General features: G+C 36.2%; 1 protein-coding gene across 1 annotated transcript in view; it reads right to left on the reverse strand.

Moving 5' to 3' along the window:
* Nucleotides 1-19,737, reverse strand: part of LOC149922561 (acetylcholine receptor subunit alpha-like 1) — a 66,573-nt gene extending 46,836 nt beyond the window's left edge. Inside the window, exon 1 of the mRNA XM_090164205.1 lies at nt 19,211-19,737. Within this exon, the coding sequence (XP_090020331.1) occupies nt 19,211-19,438 (228 nt within the window). The 5' untranslated portion in view covers nt 19,439-19,737. The remainder of the gene's footprint in view (nt 1-19,210) is intronic.
* Nucleotides 19,738-22,154: the final 2,417 nt, after the last annotated feature.

Consider the following 22,154-nt stretch of genomic DNA (forward strand, 5'->3'; position numbering starts at 1 on the left):
GTGGCGCACCTTCCAAAGAGAAACGGCAACTTGGAAAATAAATCTAGTCTAGCCAATATTACTTCCGGAAGATTCAAAATATACCCCAACGTATACAAAGTAGAAGAATGAACCCACAAACCTCGTTTATTTTCGGAGGCTTCCGGTTGAGCGCAACTCCGTGAGATATACCCCTTCGCGCGCGGGACACGGCCTTTTGTTTCAATCGAGACGCCTATAGAGGGCGTTGGGTCCGCGAACGACCACACGCGATACGAAGTTTCAATACAACGAGACTTAGGCAAGTTAGGAAGCAATTTCTCGGCGCGGTTGTTTCATTCTGGCCGGCTTAGGCGGCTGGCCCCAAAGGCCTCGTATCCCCAATTCACGGTATTAAACTCTCGGAAGAGAGCCGTCGGAGACTATATAATTCCCGCCACCCTAGTAATTACTGGATCATAAGATAATGGGGGGCCAGAAGGGTTTTGAAATAAATCGTTTCGCCAATAATTTCATATATGTATGTAGCATTTTTATCAACCACCACCTAGCGACGTTCTCGGTAACAATTATTACTATTATTATCATACGCCAAAACGTCGCCAGACGGAGACACCGAGCGACCATTTAATTTCGGAGCTCGGAACGGGGAAGGTTACAATGTCGGCGGCCGGGATGGAGAAGATGGCGTTTCCATGGCAACGGGACTCCTTCGAAAGATAGAGGAATCGATTCCGCGATGGGCCACCCACTAGCGCCGCACACGCGTCTTTTAGCGCGGAAAGATCGGGCCGGAAATGAAACTGACTCCCAAGAGGAGAATACAGCGTGGGAGGGGGGGGGGGGGCGCCACCGGGCGAAAGGGGCCAACTTTCGAGCAGACGACGAGATTTCAACGCCACTCTTGATATATATATTTTTCGCTTATCTGGGTCGTTTTTTTTTAACCAATATATATCTATACCGATACGCCCTCTATCCCCATTTAGCGGAACTAGCAACTAGAACCCGCTTCCATTAAGTTCATTCCACGAAAGGAAATTCTCGATGCGTGTATCGAAACCTCCCGCGTGAAAGGGTTATAAGAGAACGGGCCGCCAACCCCCCAAAAAAATCCAACCCCAGGAATATTTCGCGAAGTGAAACTTGGGTAACAATGGTTGGAGAAACCCCTTGGTCGCGCGTGCATAAGTTGCTTCGTTAGAGGGAGGGGATGAAAAAGCATCTGTACTTGATAGCTGATTTTGCCGGGGCCTTAGGGGGGGCGTAAACGAGGGGGATTGAAAGGGTCGCGGAAAAGATGCAAAATAAACAAGCTTTCCTTCTCCCTCTGTTGAGAAACCGGTGCTGAATGACGAAAATAACAAAAAAATATTTTTCGAGATTCTATAGCCCGCAGAAGTGCATTGGTATGCGGCTCACGCTAGCCTGTCCGGTGATTGTAACCACACCGAAAACGGACATACAAGAATATATATATATAAAAACCAAACTAGCGTAAAAAATATATCTTTCCATACACACAAAAGAATGGAATAAAATCAATGAACTGTACCCGGCTTGCCACGGCAAAGGAAAACGAAGAAAGAAACGGGTGACCCCGCCCGGGTCAAGAAATTGAAATTATCTTTAGGATTTGACCACTGATATACATATTCATATATATATATTATATGATGTATATCATTATAATAATCGTAGGGAATATCTTCCAAATATTTGAAAACCCAATGTTCTGAAATGAATTATCATTACGATAGTCAACATGAATTATAGTAACAATTATTACAAATTATGGTATTTGATGATATCCTCTCAATATCATAATATATAGAATTCAGCTTAATTAGTGGAAACTATATCGATCCTTTTAAGTGTATCTTAAAATGTACCTCACATTTTATTTTTTCGTGGTGTAGTTCACGCCACCTATAGGAGCAACACACACAAGGAGAACGCAGCTAGCCTTTAAACACGCTAACGCAGTATTGTGTACAAATTTCATTTGACGAACCTTTACTCTGAACGTTTTACGGAAAGAGGGAAGACAATTTCAAATAATTGAAAACTGTACACAAGAAAATGTTATCCTTGTGTGAGGTGCTGTGTTTGTTGCTCCTAGGTGTAACGATGGTTGTTTGCTGTGTGCCGTCTTCTTATCGTACTCTATCAGAGTGTTTACCAGGAATCATATATTTTGAGTTCAGATTTTGTTATTTTTGGATTAGCTCTAAAACGTGGTGTATTTAAATTAAGCAATACTGCTGTTTTTTAAGAGTGTTTTACTATTAAGAAGGCCATTGTATAACATTTCTATAGAAAACATTTCAATGAATACCTTGTTCAAACGTAGCTAGTAAAATTCCTTGCGCCGTTGAAACGGTTACCATGGAAACAAAATCTCACGATCGCGACTCTTGAGCCGATCTCGGTACCTGAGAGCATGAACCAAGAATCTAAGGGGACTCACTGTTCCCGATATTTTGAAAGAATTCTGTTCAACTATCACTACGAGAGGCTTAGGCGACATTACGTGCGAGAAAGTTAGATTAGGCTTAGTTCTATATTTTTTTTAAGTTTAGAAATGAAATGGATTCCAGTGAATTTGATTAAAAATCTCAGCCATACGTGGCCTACTAGTTATTTTTACTTACTTTATCATTACTTAAACTTTTAAAGAACCAATTTCAAAAATAAAAGGTTTTAAACTTACTAAGCCTCATCAATAAACCGACGGCGCCATTTTGTCAAAATTGAACGTGAGCGCTCCAGCTTCTCTACGAAACTACGTCGGAAATCGACTTCAGGGACCCCAAGTTTGTCCACATTGAACTAAAATTACCGTGATTTTCCTATTCTCAGTATTACCGCGTGCTTTTTAAAGCCTGACCAGTGAGTCCACTATTGATTCTTTGTCCATGCTGAGAGCTAGGAGCAACACACACAAGGAAAACGTAGCTAGCCTTTAAACACACTAACGCAGTGTTGTTTACTAATTTCATTGGACGAGCCTTTACACTGAACGTTTTACGGCCGGGGGGGGGGGGGGAGACAATATCCGAATTTTCCCGTTCTGACGTTAGCAGTCGCTAAAGCGTCTAACCAATGAAAAATGTACAATGCACGACTTTTGACGGGTTGCGTTCTCCTTGTGTGGGGTGCTGTGTTTGTTGCTCCTAGACGCCACTAACACAAATATGTCGAATTTTCGCCATGTCCGTAATTATAGCCAAGGCTTAATTTCTAATATTTAATTCTCTTTTTTAGAATTATCGTTACGAAATTAGTATGAAAAATAAAAAACTACTTTAAATAAATAATATTAATTATCAATCGCGATGTTTAGTTGAGTCGAGTAGCACTAGTGTGACTATTCACAAAATCACTGTCAAATAGTGGCTAGCGTTTTAGTGGAACACTAGCTGAAAATGTTGCTTTAAGGAAGCAAATAAATTTAACTGATGTGTTGTATCGTCACAATTATCGTAAATGGAATGTTTAAAAATTGAATATCGTCATATTGAGATCATTCGAATGGTTCGTAAAGAAGTATCGTCACAATCGTCAGAAATTATGTTCAGTTTAAATTAAGTATCATCATAATGGTTAATAAGCATGTTTAAGTTTGATTATAACCGGGTTTAAGTTTGATGATAATCGTGTTTAATTTAAAATAAATATCGTCATAATGATCAATAATCGTGTTTAGTCATAATGAAATATCTTCAAAATCGTCAATAATCGTGTTTAGTCATAATGAAATATCTTCACAATCGTCAATAATCGTGTTTAGTCATAATGAAATATCTTCACAATCGTCAATAATCACGTTTAATTTGAATGAAATGTCCTAATTGTTAGTAATCCCGTTTAATTTCTTTGAAATATCTTCATAATCGGCAGTACTAGTGTTTAATTTTAATGTAATATCGTCACAATCCTCAATTACCTTGTTTAATTTAACTGATATAACGCATTAGCCGTCAGTAATCGTGTTTATTTTCAATGAAATATCATCTTAATCGTCAGCAATCCTGTTTTATTTTAATTAAATATCGCCATAGTTGTCAGTAATAGTGTTTAATTTTAATGAAATATCATCGTAATCGTCAGCAATCCTATTTCATAATGAAATATCGTCATAGTTGTCAGTAATAGTGTTTATTTTCAATGAAATATCGTCATAGTTGTCAGTAATAGTGTTTAATTTTAATGAAATATCATCGTAATCGTCAGCAATCCTATTTCATAATGAAATATCGTCATAGTTGTCAGTAATAGTGTTTATTTTCAATGAAATATCGTCATAGTTGTCAGTAATAGTGTTTATTTTCAATGAAATATCGTCATAGTTGTCAGTAATAGTGTTTATTTTCAATGAAATATCTTAATCGTCAGCAATCCTGTTTAATTTTAATGAAATATCGTCCTAATCTTCGGTAATCCGGTTTTATTTTAATGAAATATCGTCATAGTCGTCAGTAATCGTGTTTATTTTTAATGAAATATACTCTTAATCGTCCGTAATCCGGTTTAATTTTAATGAAATATCATCATAGTCGTCAGTAATCCTATTTTATTTTAATGAAATACCGTCTTAGTCGTCAGTAATCCGTCTGAATTTTAATGAAATATCATCACAATTATCAATTTTAATGAAATATCATCACAATTATCAATTTTAATGAAATACCATCACAATTTACAGTTTTAATGAAATATCATCACAATTATCAATTTTAATGAAATATCATCACAATTATCAATTTTAATGAAATATCATCACAATTATCAATTTTAATGAAATATCATTACCACGGTAAATTTTAATAAAATATCGTCACAATCGTCAATTTGAATGAAATATCGTCACAATCATCAATTTGAATGAAATATCGTCACAATCATCAATTTTAATTCAATATCGTCACAACCGTAAATTTTAATGAAATATGGTCCTAATCATCAGTAATTCGGATTTATTTTAATGAAATATCGTCATTGTCGTCAGTAATCCTGTTGAATTTTAATGAAATATCATCAGAATTATCAATTTTAATGAAATATCATCACAATTATCAATTTTAATGAAATATCATCACAATTATCAATTTAATTAAATATCATCACAATTATCAATTTTAATGAAATATCATCACAATTATCAATTTTAATGAAATATCATCACAATTATCAATTTTAATGAAATATCATCACAATTATCAATTTTAATGAAATATCATCACAATTATCAATTTTAATGAAATATCATCACAATTATTAATTTTAATGAAATATCATCACAATTATCAATTTTAATGAAATATCATCACAATTATCAATTTTAATGAAATATCATCACAATTATCAATTTAATTAAATATCATCACAATTATCAATTTTAATGAAATATCATCACAATTATCAATTTTAATGAAATATCATCACAATTATCAATTTAATTAAATATCATCACAATTATCAATTTTAATGAAATATCATCACAATTATCAATTTTAATGAAATATCATCACAATTATCAATTTAATTAAATTATCAATTTTAATTATATATCGCCACAACCGTAAATTTTAATTATATATCGCCACAACCGTAAATTTTAATTAAATATCGTCAAAACCGTAAAATTTAATGAAATATCGTCACAACCGTAAATTTTAATTAAATATCGTCACAACCGTAAAATTTAATTAAATATCGTCACAACCGTAAATTTTAATGAAATATCGTCACAACCGTAAAATTTAATTAAATATCGTCACAACCGTAAATTTTAATGAAATATCGTCACAACCGTAAATTTTAATTAAATATCGTCACAACCGTAAATTTTAATTAAATATCGTCAAAACCGTAAAATTTAATGAAATATCGTCACAACCGTAAATTTTAATTAAATATCGTCACAACCGTAAAATTTAATTAAATATCGTCACAACCGTAAATTTTAATGAAATATCGTCACAACCGTAAAATTTAATTAAATATCGTCACAACCGTTAATTTTAATGAAATATCGTCACAACCGTAAAATTTAATTAAATATCGTCACAACCGTAAATTTTAATGAAATATCGTAATAATTCGATGATGCTTGATATAGTATCAATCATTTGGAGATTAACAGTGGGGCTGATAGGAAACGAAACGCAAAAATTGTGAACGCCAAAAAAAGCCGTGCCTAAAGAAAGTTGCTTGGAAGGAAATAGGACAACGCCATTAAACGCGTTTTTTCCCTTCTAATCTCGAGAGCCGCCGAAATAAAGGGCACCCGATAAGAAGAAAAAGAGGAACTGGGCTGGGGGGAAATAGAAACTAGAGAAGAGAGAGGGAAAGATGGAAGCACTGTCGTAGCAATCCGAGCCACGTGACGGCGAGGAACATTTGTTTCCAGCATCCATTTGCAGAATTGGCCGCTTCCGAGAACACTTTTGCATGCCAGAAATGTCCTCCTTCCATTCCTTCATCCGTACCCGAAAGAGAGAGAGAGAGAGAGAGAGAGAGAGAGAGAGAGAGAGAGAGAGAGAGAGAGAGAGAGAGAGAGAGAGAGAGAGGGATGGGAGAAAGGAACCCTCGACGACACTTTCGGGGCTAAGGCCCCAACAACAAAAAGAAGCGAGTCATTCACACCAGCTTTTGTCAGCGCCACCGAAGACTCAAATCCTGGCTTCGGAGACTGTCTGACGCGGACGAGTGACAAGGAAAGGAACGGGGGTGTGCGGGGTTATCGAATAAGTAGGGGAATCCTAATTGTTCGCTTTTTCACTAGAGTATAGAAAGATATCTTCTAGTTTCTGATTACTGCCTTTTTGATATAATTACACGTTCTTTCGCTTAAAGACGCTGTCAACCTGCACTTTACTCCGGCTATATACTTTTGCTGCGTGCCGTCTTTTTCTCGTACTCTACCAGAGTGTTTACCGGGGACCATAAATTTCGAGTTCTGATTTTGTTATTTTTGGATTAGCTCTAAAACGTGGTGTATTTAAATTAAGCAAAAATGCTGTTTTTTACTATTAAGTAGGCCTTTGTATAACATTTCTATAGAAAACATTTCAATGAATACCTTGTTCAAACGGAGCTAGCAAAATTCCTTGCGCTGTTGAAACGGTTACCATGGAAACAAAATCTCACGATCGCGACTCTTGAGCCGATCTCGGTACCTGAGAGCATGAACCAAGAATCTAAGGGGACTCACTGTTCCCGATATTTTGAAAGAATTCTGTTCAACTATCACTACGAGAGGCTTAGGCGTGAACGCTCCAGCTTCTCTACGAAATTACGTTGGAAATCGACTTCAGCGACGCCAAGTTGGTCCACATAGAACTAAAATTACTGTGATTTTCCTATTTCCTGTATTAACGCGTGCTTTTTAAAGCCTGACCAGTGAGTCCCCTGTTGATTATTTGTCGATGCTGAGAGCAACACTCAAGCAAGTGAAGATACATCACTTTTGAAAGAAATTTTAAATAAGAATCCTTTAGTATTTTTACATTCGACTGACTCATTATTTGATTTTTAATGTTGCTTTAACCTTCTTTTTTCTAGATTGAAATATATTATATTATTATAAAACTAAAAACTTGTTGTTCACCAAATGTTTATTTTTACCTGCTGGACGTTTCAATAACTTCCATTTATAAAGTTGACGGAAATTAAAGTGACAAAATTTACAAGGTTTCATTGAAGAAAATACCTTTATGGCATACTTCCGAATGATACTGTTTTTACAATACGAAGTAGGTCAAAATTGACGAATGCGAACGGAGCTGACGTCACCTAGTTCTTACGATTCGAACACGCTGTCAGAAAGAAGTTTTGGAAAACAAGAATATATGACCCTGCGAACCTAGAGTGGGAAACATTTGTTTAGATTGAGGTTACCAGCGACTGAAGGAACAAATTTACGTTACGTCCATAGTCTTCTCCGGTAACCGAAAATAGACCTCTGGTAGGACCGACACGACGAAAAAGGGCCAATTTTCGGTCGAGTTACAACGATTCACCGTAGCTCTGAACAGATAGCTCGAATGTTGGCCCGGAAATCTTGTACGATAACTTATCCGGGCTTTATCAAATAACGCAACGTGTTTCTCTCTCGAAGCCATTTTGTGTTCGCGGTTTCGTGCATTCCGCTTCGAATGCGTTTCCTTCGCCCTTGTCAAATTGATAAATCGAAAAGGGTTTCGATTAATCGAGTCGGATCGGCCAATCTTCGATTTCTTTTATTTATATCGTTTCCATTCTTATAGATATTAATAAAAAGAAACTAATCAAAGTAATCATTCCGGCATGTCTCGGAAGGTGTCTCGTAACCCCGAGTAATATCGCGAATCAGAATCAATCTCGCCAAAGAAACAGGAGAAACTGGGATAAAAAAAAAGGATACGGGGCGAAAAAAGCGATGCGAGAAACGCCATCTGGTGGCAGGGGTGTAAAAGAAGTTGAGGGAATAAAAAAGAGACCGTTCCCAGTATAGGATAACGTTTGGGAAAAGCCTCCGTAAATCCCTAAGCTATATAAGACCAGAATCTATACGGATTTGCCCACCCCTTCTACAACGGAGCTTTCGTATACAAAGATATATACGTATATATATATTCCCCATCAATACGGCCTAAACAACGAACGTCAACTTTAACAATAATCTTTTCTCATTTGTATAAACATTAACGAAGAGCCTCGAGCGTTGATAAACTGGGACGTTAGTTTTAAAAAAAGGCGGCTAAATTCGACCGAGGAAAGAGAGAGAGACAAGGCTGTCATTTATCCACGGTTGTTAGAAAGCACCCGTTTCCGGCGTGTTTACACACGTCTGTTTGGTTTAGGGTTAAGCGACACTTATTTCCAACGGCCCAATCTATCGGCAGCGCCGACTATCTGACGCGAGGGGATAAACTTATGGACGGTAGATATTTTAGGCGGTTGTCTATCCGAAAGCCTAACACGACGGCCGCAACTTCGAAACGAGTCGGTCCGCGGGAAGGCGTCGAACGTAATGCTCGAATTGTCCGTAGGCAAAACGTTCTCTCAGTTTAAAATTTAAGGACCCGGAGCGTCTGGCTCAAATTTACTTATAGAGCGGGACAATGCGTAAATTGGAAAAGACAATTTGGGGGGCGTTATTTTTAGTCGTTAGTCGCGGCGCTAACGAACGTGAGTGTTCATTAAATGAGTGTTTGATCAGGCTTTCGAAGACTGATGCCAAAGAACCCTTCGCAGCCTTCTAGCTACTAAATCAAGAAAGAACCGGCGGACCGAGTTCCGGGTGACGGAAAGCCTATTGCGCCAACGACCAAATAAACGCTCTTTGTTTGAAGTGTCGACGGAGTTTTGTATGCCCCATTAATCCAGACCCCCCCACCCCTCCCGGCCCCAAAAAGTGGCTGGTTTAATCTATACGTACTCTTAAATCTTAAAAGAAAAGTATATATATATGTCAAAGAAGATGGTGTTAATTGTAATATACATTTTGGGGAACTTTCGTTAACACTTTAGGTGCTGTTTCTGCTTAAATATTCAATAAGGTTTGGTGTATTAAAGCTAAGAGCACGCGTGAAATTCTCATATTCGTGCTAAACTTCGGCGAAGGCTGGATCGCGTTTACGAAAGATGATATCGGATTCAGTCCAGCAAGTACGTACCGAATACGGGAAATCGCGTGAAATATCTTCGAAAAGAATTTAGCCGAAGCTACGTTCACACGTAAGTGGTACAAAATGGTTCAAATCGGTTTAAAACGATATCAAGGTAAAGTGGGAACGCGCCTGGAGAGGATTCTAAAAAGGCTTTCGTGCCGACTCAAAGCGTAGCCGAAGAATAAAGAAATAGTGCACGTGCAGCTTTCAAATATGAAAATAATGGTTTGGATATTAGAAGTTATGCATCGTGGGAAACCCATCATAATTCAGAATAAGTACCGATAAATTTGTTTTCCTAATGAAAAAATCATAAAATGTACGCAAACTATAAGCGAAAAAAAATTTATTCCAAGTAGTACATAACTTGTATATTCCAATTTTTTTTTATTAATTATCGTTCTTTCTTAATACTAACAAAATTATGTAAAATATTTCGTAAGATATACTGCTAATGTTATTTACAAACTTCGCAGGCCCATCTTGATTTTTAAAAACAATTTATGAAAGATCAAAATAAGATTTTCTAAATATATAATAGAGGGAAAACTTTATTTATTATTAATTCAACATATGCATCGTTAAAGAGTTTAATTTTTGGCGTGCCGGACATAGACTACTGGACAGCCTGTGCTTAAAATACTTATGGAGGCCCCCCATAAGGGACTTAAAGGGGAACGGCCAAGCTTTTCCAAATATGGCCTTATTTCCGTATCAAAAGATTAACAAGACGTTCAATATACTAACACGTACCTTTTTTTGTCTTGAAAAAATAGCTTTTGGCCCAAAAAGTTGAAACTAAAAATAACGCCAGGTGTTTGGGTTTGAATTTTAGGCGCCATCTTAGGGGCTGCCGCCAGCGCCCCTAACCCCGTATGAGCGATTTGCGAACTATCCTAACTTTTAAAATCGCGCAATTTAGGCTTAGGTTTCTTATAACTGGAACGCGCCGCGCGTGCACAACAAATTTTTTGCGTCTTCAGCAGCGCGCGCTTTTACGTAGTTTTTCTGTCTCACCGACTTTTCACCAGGTGTCGCGGCGGACGCGCGCTTTTCGATTTCCCGAAATTTCTTTATTTTATTAAAAATTAACCACTCAATATTTTTTGATGCGGTTTTCGCCATAAATTTTAGTTTTTAATGGGCTATAGGGCTATCTAACTGGTTAAAGCTTGGCCGTTCCCCTTTAAGGGTCCAAGTTATAGATCATCAACGGCGTTAAAGCAATAGTTGCGGCTTTTAGATCGTATTTCAATACAAAACAAACTTGTAATTTTGAGGTATAATTGCTTATTTTAAATTAAAAAACTATACTACAGCAGGCATTATTTACGCGTATTTAAAATTCCCCGAAAATAGTCACATGTTGCTTTAAATATTTCGTCGCGTGATTTTATGTCGCTCTTTTAAATTCGTATGACTGTACGCGTAACCTAGGAGCAACAAACACAAGGAGAACGCACCTAGCCTTTAAGCATGCTAACACAGATCTGTGTACAAATTTCATTGAACGAACCTTTACGCTGAACGTTTTACGGGCGGGGGATGACAATTTCCCAATTTTCCCCTTCCGACGGCAGCAGGCGCTAAAGCGTCTAACCAATGAAAATTGTACGCGAGAAAATGCACGACTTTTGACGGGTTGCGTTCTCCTTGTGTGGCGTCCTGTGTTTTTTGCTCCTAGGTGTAACGATGTTTGTAGGATCTGAGTACTAACATACGTTTATGGTAATAATATTTAAAAAACTCAATTATATAGAAAAACGTTATAGAACGTGTGTACTGTATTACTGTGGCTAGTTTCGCTACGCCAATATATGTGAAAAATGGTCGTTGCTTAAAATTAAGCACCGATTATTTAAATTATAATTACTAGTTTAAAAAATAATTATAATTATTTAAAAGTAAATGGAGATATAATAGCTTTGGTATCAAATAAGCAGTTTCAGGGGAATCAGTTATTTATTTATAACACTTACATTACAGCGAAACTCGGAACCCCCGGGAATGAACCAAATAATCTACACAATATCATGTTCTAAAAATTGAAATATTCCGTTTTAAAAATGATGATGGTACTTTATCAAGCCCGAATATACAATAGAATTGGAAACAATGTAACTCTTTCGAAAATACGCCCGAAGAGGGAACGAAATCGACTTCTTCCATCAACCTTAAAACAACCGAAAACGAATTCATAAATTTTCTATTTTACTACTCAAACGAAAAACACTAGGGAAAAGAACGAAAATAAGCTGTAGACATTTGGCATTGGCGTCCACATCGGCCATTTTCATTTTAACCAATGGTTGTAAATATACATAGTGACGCAAATATAGTAAGTAGTCGCTTCTACTCGAAAAGGTCAAAGAATAGAAAGTCCGTTGTCTCTCCTAATCCAATTCTTGACATTTCTTCGTGCCTAATGTCAAAGCCGCTCTCTTTTCTCCGTGGGCGATGCGTTGGGATTCCTGGCTCTCGTGCACTGGGCAATCGATCGAAGGGAATACGTGAGAATCTAAAACTATGCTGTTTATATTTAAGCTTTATTTCCTTATGGACCGCTATATACCGAACGGATTTGCAATTAAGTGTTATTAATTTCCCAAATCTTATATACTTTGTTATAATTGCAGGGATTAAGATTAACATTTAAAGTCAAGATTCAACTACTGTGTTATTGTTTTTTTATTTAGTTGACAACCTCGCGTAAGCTTGAGACTTCTAATGACGATATTTATAAGTTAGAGCGAAGAACAATTCGGCTGTCCCATGGCAAAACCTTTTAACCAACACGATCGTAATTTTGAGATATTTGACTTTTTCAAAACCTAAGTTATAAGATTTTAAAGTGGTTTTCAATGCGAAAATTATAAAATCCAAAACCATTTTTTAAGACATAAATAGTTAAATATTTATGACTTTTACCTGAAACTTTTACAGTACTTTTGTACATGCCTTAGTAATACTGATGCGTAAAAATCTAATTTTTCAAAAATTTGGTGGTTAAAAGGTTTTGCCATGGGGCAGCCGAATTTTTCTACCACTATGGTTTCTCATTGCCTTTAGACGAACTTTAAAGATAAATTAAGGTAATTAAATATGATTAATTAATTGAAATTAATAGGCCTACGCGTAAGCTACTATGTGTTACGGAAAATCACGATAAAAATATTAAGATTTTTAAGCTTGATGCTTTTCCTATGCGTATTGTTGATGGTCGAGGCCTGAAAAATCATTTCAGTGTAAATTAACGTAGCCGAAAATGCCAATAACTTATTTTCTTAAGTTTTTTGAATTATTTATAATTTATTTTAGGATTGAACATAAAATATTTCTATGCCTTTATTTAAAAATTTAGCCTAAAATGGTTACCGAAAGACTGCTCTTAAGCACATGCTGTTTCTCATTATTGGAAATCGCTCTCATAAAGCCACGAGCCGAGCTTTGGAGCCACACAAAGAAAAACCCAATGAATAAAAAAAATGCATTTTTCATTTCCATATAGTTACGCCTTGCCTTCCCCACCTGGCTACGCCACTGGTAGACATCACCCTACTCGTTGGCTTAGGTAGTTGTTGTAAGTCCAATATGCGAATTTAAAGTATCATGAAAATAAATGACTTAGTTAGATTTGCATATTTTATAAAAACAATGATATTTACAATGATAGTTTGACTCGTTAGTGATTTAGAAATATCAAACTAAAGACTAACCACAACCAAAAGGTTTGAAAATCAATTTTAACTGAACACGTTTCCATACACTAAGTAGGTTTTTATTACAAAAAATATATACGTAAAACCATAAATGTATAATTTTGTAACCTAAGTGTGACACTTCATATTCTTCACATGCAAAAGTTTTACTGAGTGCTATTCACAAGACAGACTGCATTACGGGCTTCGTCACCGTTTTACGTCCGCGTCACACGTATAGCCTTTGACAGCGCCTCACTAGGGGGAGATTTTCTTCTTATGATGACGTCACTCCGTTATTAGCTCTCAGTAAAATATTCCCCAAAGTGACAAACTTGTAGAATCATATTATAGACTGATGGTGGCTCTTATTAACTTACCTCTTGAATGATTTGATTTAAATGCATGAGGTTTGACAAACTTATGAAACAATATTATACAGTTATGGTAAAACATATAACGAAGAAGATTTTAACCCGGACTAAGCTGAAGATGACGCTACGCAACATGGGACGATATTTTATGGTCATATAAATACATTTAAATAATTACAAATTAAATTTATGAATTATTATCTACGAAGAGAGACGGTTGACCATGAACCGTAATGTGTCCAAGAAACATTCTACGAGCTTCCAACGTAGTCAATTTCCTTTCTATTGTCAAACTGCTGCACTTGAATGTCATTAAAAGTTCGCTAGATGATTTGGGTATTAGCCTATCTGACTATGGTTTGTTTGTTTATTGTAAAAGATTTCTCTATGAAAATATTCGTTTGGGTTTTTGACACCATCATAAGTTACTGATCGCTTTAAGCCTTGCGAAGTTGCGGCATCAACGTTTAACTAATATAACTTAACGAACGCAGTGATGGGTGGGCACTCTCCTCTCACCGTGAGATCAGTGAGACCAATTGAGAGGAGGTGAAATGCTCTAAGCTTCCAATGGAGAGGAGTGTGAGATGAGTTTCCAAGCTATGAATTTAAGTGAGAGAAGAGTCAGTTGAAATAAGATATTTCAAAGAATGTATTTGAAGTGTGAGCGAGGTTAATTTAATTAGTGAAATGCGATGAGACGAGATCCGCTAAAAAGTTTGTTTGCGGTGGTGAGAGGAGGTGAGTTTAGATGTAAGAAAACCAAAACAAAGGAATTATAAAAACATGACCTTCTTGGAAATAATTATGTTACTTTGGCCAATAACAAAGCCCAAACGTACAATAACATAATATGGTGACGTTAGAAGGCTATAAAGAAGTTAAAGACAGTAAATCTAATGTAGCCACCGGCCAGTGATTGTCGTTGTTCTACCCCTGCGAGAACAGTGTGAGAGACTGAGAGGAGGTGAGATGCGCAAAACTTCAAAAGGAGAGGAGCGTGAGAGGAGTTTCACAAAGTACGCATTTCAGAGAGAGGAGATTGAAATAAACGGAAAAGAGCGTGAGATGAGATCAGATTTTTCAACAAAACTAGCGGGAGTGTGCGCGAGGTTAGATTAATTAGCAAAATTCGATGAGAGGAGCTGAGATAAAAAGTTAGTTTACGGTGGTTAGAGGAGATGAGTTTGAGCTTAAAATTTTAGAATCGGGAATGAGGTGAAGTGAGAGTTATCACAAAATTTTCAAAAATGCCCATCACTTAACGAACGTAAAACCATCGAGATCCTGATCATCAGTGGACTGTTACGAGTAGCCTCGGGCTGGAGCCGTAGAGCAAGAGTAGAAACTCTTAATTCTGGCAGTAATCCGCCCTGCAATGAGCACTATAACTAGAACCTTGAAAATTTTATATAACCCTTTCGAGGTTGTAGTTAGTGCTCAACTGTAAGGAGGTTGCGTTAATTTATCTAACTATTGGCTATAGGTAAGTCATAATTCATTATTAGTAAATTGAATATTCCAAGGGTATTTTCTTTGTAAGTTAGCTAGCTTTAACGTCATTCTTTTGCTCTTTAAACAATGTAATTAACCTTCGTATTAAAATTTAGTATTTTGATTAAAATTCATCTACGCTAAGTTCTTGAGGATTTTGAGCACTTCTTATCTCCTAAAGAGAACAAAATTTGGTGTTTCATCTTCATACGTTAAATAAGTATTCTATCAGAAATAAATTTCAGAGTAGTTCCAAGGATTTTAAAAGATATCACCAAAAACATTTTCGCTAATTTTAATTTTTTGGGCCCTCTTTCGCCGGATTTGAGGGTTCCTTTAAATTTTCAAGGTGGGCCCTGGCCTATATGGACTACCCCCTTATGGCCGCCACTGAATATAGCGCAAATTATGTTAAAATAAATTTAAATCTAAAAATATAATAGCTATTAAACATGTTTAAATAAGATTAGGCAAAAATAACATTTATATTCATAGATAAGTTATAATATTATAACGTTATTTGCGGCCGAAACGAGTCTAGGTGGCGTTAACTGCGCTAGGTTGTACGAGGTAGCGCGTCTACTTCAGACAAATTAAAAATTCATAAGAACGTTATATTTTTTAATAAACTTATCAAAATATAAGCAAATGACTCAAAAATATATTAAAATGCAAGTATCATTATTTTTAAAGTCAAATTTACGAATAACGATGAGGAAAAACTAATAGCATCTGCTTTAGCCGCTACCTATCTAGGGTTTTTATTTTTCTATATATGTATGTTATTTTTAAACAAGAACCTTATTTATTTATAATTAATGACTATTTTTAGACAATCTAATGATCCAATTTCTCCCTGGTACGAGAGGGGAAGATTGGAAGCAACGCTAAACATTTATTATATTTATTTGTCAATATGTTTTTTCAAATAGCATTAATATTTATAACCCACTTACAAGGAGACATCCCTAGGTGTTTATCTCGGATTTTTTTAAAACTCGGGGATTAAGTAGGCCTTCATGTACTTTGAAAGCTCCAAAATGGATAATTTTCAATGGCTATTCGTTTTGCCTTGGCAACCAAAAATTTTTTTCACAACTCAAGTTTAAACTTTCTCTATGTAAAATAGCATGGGGATATCACGGATTGTAATTTTCCAAAAATTAAAAAATTAAAATTTTGGCAAAACAATTGGGTAAAATTGATAAAATTGGGTAAAATCGATAAAAATGGGAAAAATCAATAAAATTCGGTCAAAACGCAAAGGTTTACAATCCGTGATTTTAATTAAATTTGAGTCGTGAAAAACCTTTTTAGTTGCCATGGAAAAACCAATGGCCATTGAAACTTTTCCCTTTAGGAGTTTTCAAGGTACATAAAGGTATACTTAACCCATGAGATTGAGAAGAGTTAGTAGACCTTTTTGTCTTTTATTTAAAGAAACCTTTTTAACTGTAATTTTTATTCTTGGCGCATTTAATTTGGAGTGATAAACATATTTACGACAAGCCTTTCATTAGCGGCAAAGTGGCGGGCTCAATAAAACAAGGGCTTTGATTCCGCGAGAGCGACATAGTGAGTCCATCGATAGGAAATAGCCAGCGTCTCCTTATTAATGGTGTCAGTGTCTGCTATTCTGGTAATGGATACGCAGGCGGCCAGGCCTTGTTATCATCTATTAATGGCTGGAATAGCTTTATTAGACGTTCTAACACCATCACTCATTTCCCCAAAGGTCTCAAATAGCGGAAACTACATAGGGGGAGCTGATATCGCTAAAATTAACTTTATAGTTATAAATGGAATGTTCGAATTCTAACCGATGCAAATGGTTCCGTTTGCTAGTATTTGTTCGGGCTATACATTTTAAAGGTCCAGTTTTGTTTTATTGTTAAAGGGTGTATATAAAAATACCTATAAAACCTTTTGAAACACTTAGTCATTTGATATATATTTATTTATGTGAATAATTAGTCTTTTATTTACGAATATTTTAATTATTAGTCATTTAATAATTAATATGTTATTTATTAGTCATTTAATAATTAATATGTTATTTATTAGTCATTTAATAATTAATATGTTATTTATTAGTCATTTAATAATTAATATGTTATTTATTAGTCATTTAATAATTAATATGTTATTTATTAGTCATTTATTTATTAATGATAATTATTCTCCACTCATTTATGTGTTATGTTATTTTCATATGATGTGTTGTCTATTTAAATATTTATTTGTTATTTTCATGGGATGTGTGATCTATTTAAATATGTATTTGTTATTTTCATATTATGTGTTGTCTATTTCATTATTTATTTGTTATTTTCATATAAATGTGTTGTCTATTTCATTATTTATTTGTTATTTTCATATGATGTGTTGTCTATTTCATTATTTATTTGTTATTTTCATATGATGTGTTGTCTATTTCATTATTTATTTTTTATTTTCATATGACGTGTGGTCTATTTAAATATTTATTTGTTTATTTTCATATGATGTGTTGTCTATTTATTTTTTATTTATTATATTCATATGATGTGTTGTCTATTTCATTATTTATTTGTTATTTTCATATGATGTGTTGTCTATTTCATTATTTATTTGTTATTTTCATATGATGTGTTGTCTATTTAATTATTTATTTGTTATTTTCATATGATGTGTTGTCTATTTCATTATTTATTTGTTATTTTCATGTGTTGGCTATTTATATATTTATTATATATAATTAAGGAAATAATTTTCTTTTATTTGGCAAATCTCGAGATTCGATTATGTCTGACACATACGAAGCTGTTACATTGACGTGGATAAATGCTGGCCAGACCGGTTCAGAGTTTAAAATTGCAATCTTTTGAAACTTTTGAAAACTACAAAAGTCGTCGTTGAAATTTCCATTTCGCTAACTCCAATAACAAAGAACCATTCTGAAAAACGTTGGTGGTATGGTTTATCCCTGCACACGCTAATTATAAGAAATAGGTTTGTGAAAAAAAAAACAATACGGGGCGAAATAGATAATTAAGTATAGGGAAATAGCTGTTGTTTCAGTGGCATGAAGGGCTCGCTACCAACCTCCTACGCACTATAAACTGGCCAATTGAATTAATGGTTTTAAAAGTCGCTTGGGTATAATTGCAATAATATTACATCGGGAAAATATGGTTCGTACAACGTAAGTATCCCTACGCAGTGTTATTTATATTATATCCTGAAGCAACTCCTTACACTCTGTATATTTAGAGGCGTGATTCGGCATATGCTTCCGCGGTTCAGCTGGGAAAAACGCTCCCATTGAGAACTGTCTCGAAGGTACGGCTTAGAAGGATACATCCAAAGTGGTACATTATTTACTTTTGATATAATAAGGCCCAAAATACGGTCGTAGGCTAGCTAAATGAGATAAAACAGGTACCATGGAACAAATGAAGCGCGGTGTTTGGGGAATTTAACGATCTGAAATACAGGAAGGAAGGAATGTCGTCTGCAGCCCGGAGTGACGAACAACATTAATTGCGGTTAGGAATTTTCGATTCCAAATCTTTCAACGAGCTTCGTTATTGGGGTGATGTGGCGCGAATACGACTGTTGGCCGGGCGAAGGAGCCGCAAAGGCTTAACGAAGCCGCCATGAGTTTCAATTATCGACAAGAATTTCCTTCTCTACGTTGGAAAGACGGATGAAATGCGCTGTTATACCATTACGATTGGATAATACAAAGAAGGCTACTGCGCCTAAGTAAGAGACATGCGCGTTAGTCTACTTCCTCCCTTTTCTTCGAGGGTTTCCGCTACACTTCTTAACCCGTAACTTCCGGTTCCCCCTCCCCCCGCTCGCCTCCCCCTCACGAACGTTTCGACGGAACGGAAAACATGTGATTACAACGTAAACAAAAGGTTTAACACTCTACTTCCGGTAAAAATCACGACAAACACTAAATGAACGACACGCGTGGTTATTGAATAGAAATGTCATGATCTAAAAATCGGGTACTTACCACGTCGATCAGCTGGGACAGTTTCAGTCCCATTTTGACGGTCAAGCGGTCCGAATTGTTGCCCACCGGTCGAATCAGAGCGTTGTAGCCGTTGATGAGATCGTCGTAGAGACGTTTAGCGTCAGAGTTCCCGCCGACCACATGGACCAAGAGCAACAGCGTCAGGGTGACGGCCCGGTCCTTGGCCACCTTGACCAAGTCCTGTCGTTTTCCACGTTGGGTCATCATCGTTTTGGGACGAGAGCGTTCGGCCTCGGCTCGCAGTTGCAGTCTTTCCCAAATTTTCCTTCTCCGGCGACGAGTTCGTTCGGCTCACCGTGTCCCGAATTTATTTTTTTGGGGGGCTACCCGCGTTCGTTCTCGGTCATCCGGGGCTCGGATGGTGCGCTCCGTTATTTCGGAGGGGCTGGTGGGGAGGTTAGGGGTCGAGGTCGTCCTCGGGACAGCCTGGCCTACGTAACGCGGAGTCGAAAAGGGGGAGTTCGGCGGGTGCGACAGACGATGCGGCAGGGCTTAGGCTTGGCTTGGCCGCGCGCGCGCTACTATAGCGCTGTCTGCCTCCGAAAACTGGGCACTGGCGTCGGTGGTGGCCTCTAGCGGGATTCGGAAGCGATTTCACGATCAATAGCGTCGCCGATCGTCGCCGGCTCAGAGTCTCTCTTACTCCATCCTCCTTCGGCGCCGCGATCCCCGAAATCGCTCGTGGACCGATATCAGATACCCGAGCGCCATCTATTCGTCGACGCCTAATTGCAGTTTTTAATTAGGTCACTTCGGTTTTCATCTACTCTTAATTGTGTGAAATTCATCGGTCGACTGTACCGTCAACGAATCCCGTTCGAATCAAACGAAATCCCGCTTACTCGTTTGTGCTTTACTTAATCAAATGAAATACTATAGTTAATACTATTCCAATTAACGTATTAATTTAAATTTTATAATAGGAAGAGTTAGAAGTTTAAATTATAAAGTTATTTTTTAACTCATAATATGTAGACATAGATATTTATCAATAAATGTTCTTGAATACACGTGTTTTTTTTTATAAGGAACTCTTTATTATGACTCATGAGAAATACATATGGTGAAATGCAATAAAAATTCAGTTGACAAACAAAATTTGCCAAGTTAGTGCAAACTGGCAGAAGAACGAAAATACGGACTCATGTTATGAGTAAACAAATAGTAAAATGAAGAGTAAAATCACCTAACGCGTAAGGGGTCGACGTCCTTATCACGAAGGTGTTACATTTTGCGACATTTAGAACGAAAGTGGTGAGGATAACAAATATATACAGACTATTTACAAATTATTACAAACACACTTAAGTCTTTAAATTTGGAAAAATGAAAGAGTTAAATCACCTATGCTTGAGGGAGCGACGTCCTCATCGCAGAGGCGTTACAGTGAAGGTGAGAGTAGGGAGAACACTTTATTTACAATGTTATTTAACAATTTAATTACAAGGTTATGAACAATTTAAACAGAAATTATTTACAATATATTACATGTTCAAGTTACGTGTTTTAATTATCTAATACAAAGTTGGTTTATGAAAAAATGGTTTTTTACCATAATTTATTTTTTTATAGAAATGTGGACTTTTACCATGAGTTTGGTTTATAAAAATGTGAATTTTTATTATGTAATTCGTAAGACCAAAAGTAAATAGTAGTAGATAGGGTGGTTAGCACTTTCACCTCGCAGCAAGAAGAACCGGAATCTGTCCCAGCTTGTGGCACTGGGTGAAAACTCTGAATCACTCCTTCCGCGTAGAGTTAGCAAGTTCTCTCCCCACTGGTTTAAGGGTTTTTCCCCCGAGATCTTCGGTTTCCCCTTCCATAAAACTTGTTGAGGTTAACAGTAATAGTTAGTGTAGAGAGCTGTTTGCTCGAGCACCAGAATTAAAATGCCTTAAAAGTCTCTAGATGACTTCGGCCTTGGGTATTACCCTAGCTAATTACTTATATTTTGACAACGACAAATCATCAGCTAGTGCTAGTGCCGGATTTAGGTGTTCTTAGGCCCTAAGCACTTTGCTCTAGATTGGCTACCGTAAGCTCTTCAAGCTTTCTTTCAGCTCTTTCGTAGGCCCTTATAGTTTCTTAAGCCCTGGGTACTGAGCCTTAAGTGCCTTATGGTAAATCCAGCCCTGGTTATTGCCCTTTGATAAGTTATAATTAAAATCTAAAAAAATAAGGTATAGATAAAAATAAACGCATTAAAATTTGTGCTTTTTTAAACGTTTAAATTTCGATTTTGCCTCATTAAGGGGGAAGAATCCTTTTACAAAAGCGTGAAAATGGGTGAGTAGGGGAATAAATGACGAATACTTCCCGTCTTCGTTTTGCCACCCGCCCTTAGCGTCCCCTCCCCCCCTCAGAATACTATCCCACTGGCGATGGAGTTCAAATATTATTCTTGACCATCGGTCTCCCGCGCGCCATCTATGGTCTACAGCAATTTTTTGGTTTTAATGCAATATCTCTTACAATATTTGCACCACGACACTCATTTTACATTCAAGCACTAGTTATTTAAGCTCTATCTTTTGGTATATTTCTTTTTGCAATCCTCCGATAATTGGTTAAAACTTTCCGCTTGAAAAACGATGCAGATACATGGTTTGCGAAAACTTTAATTAAAAATTAAGGATAAGTAGTATTTTTTTGAAAATTATTTTAAGCACTAGATAAAGATTCATTTCTAAGTATGAAATAAAATTTTCTTAGTTTTGAAGCAAATTGTAGGTGTTCAGCTTGAACGAACTTCACCAATTTATACCGATCACAGTATTCTTCCCCCTTAAACCCTTATAACTACTATCATATGTAACATAATTACTCATAAGGATGCCTCTATATAATATTAACATTGAAAAAAATTCAATGAGACCTTGTTTCACGCGGAACATACATTGAGCAGACCCAAAAATGCAAAAAT

Source organism: Leiobunum rupestre, chromosome 11 (assembly GCF_980474605.1).
Source record: "Leiobunum rupestre chromosome 11, qqLeiRupe1.1.hap1, whole genome shotgun sequence".
In the NCBI taxonomy this organism is placed as follows: Eukaryota; Metazoa; Arthropoda; class Arachnida; order Opiliones; family Sclerosomatidae; genus Leiobunum; species Leiobunum rupestre.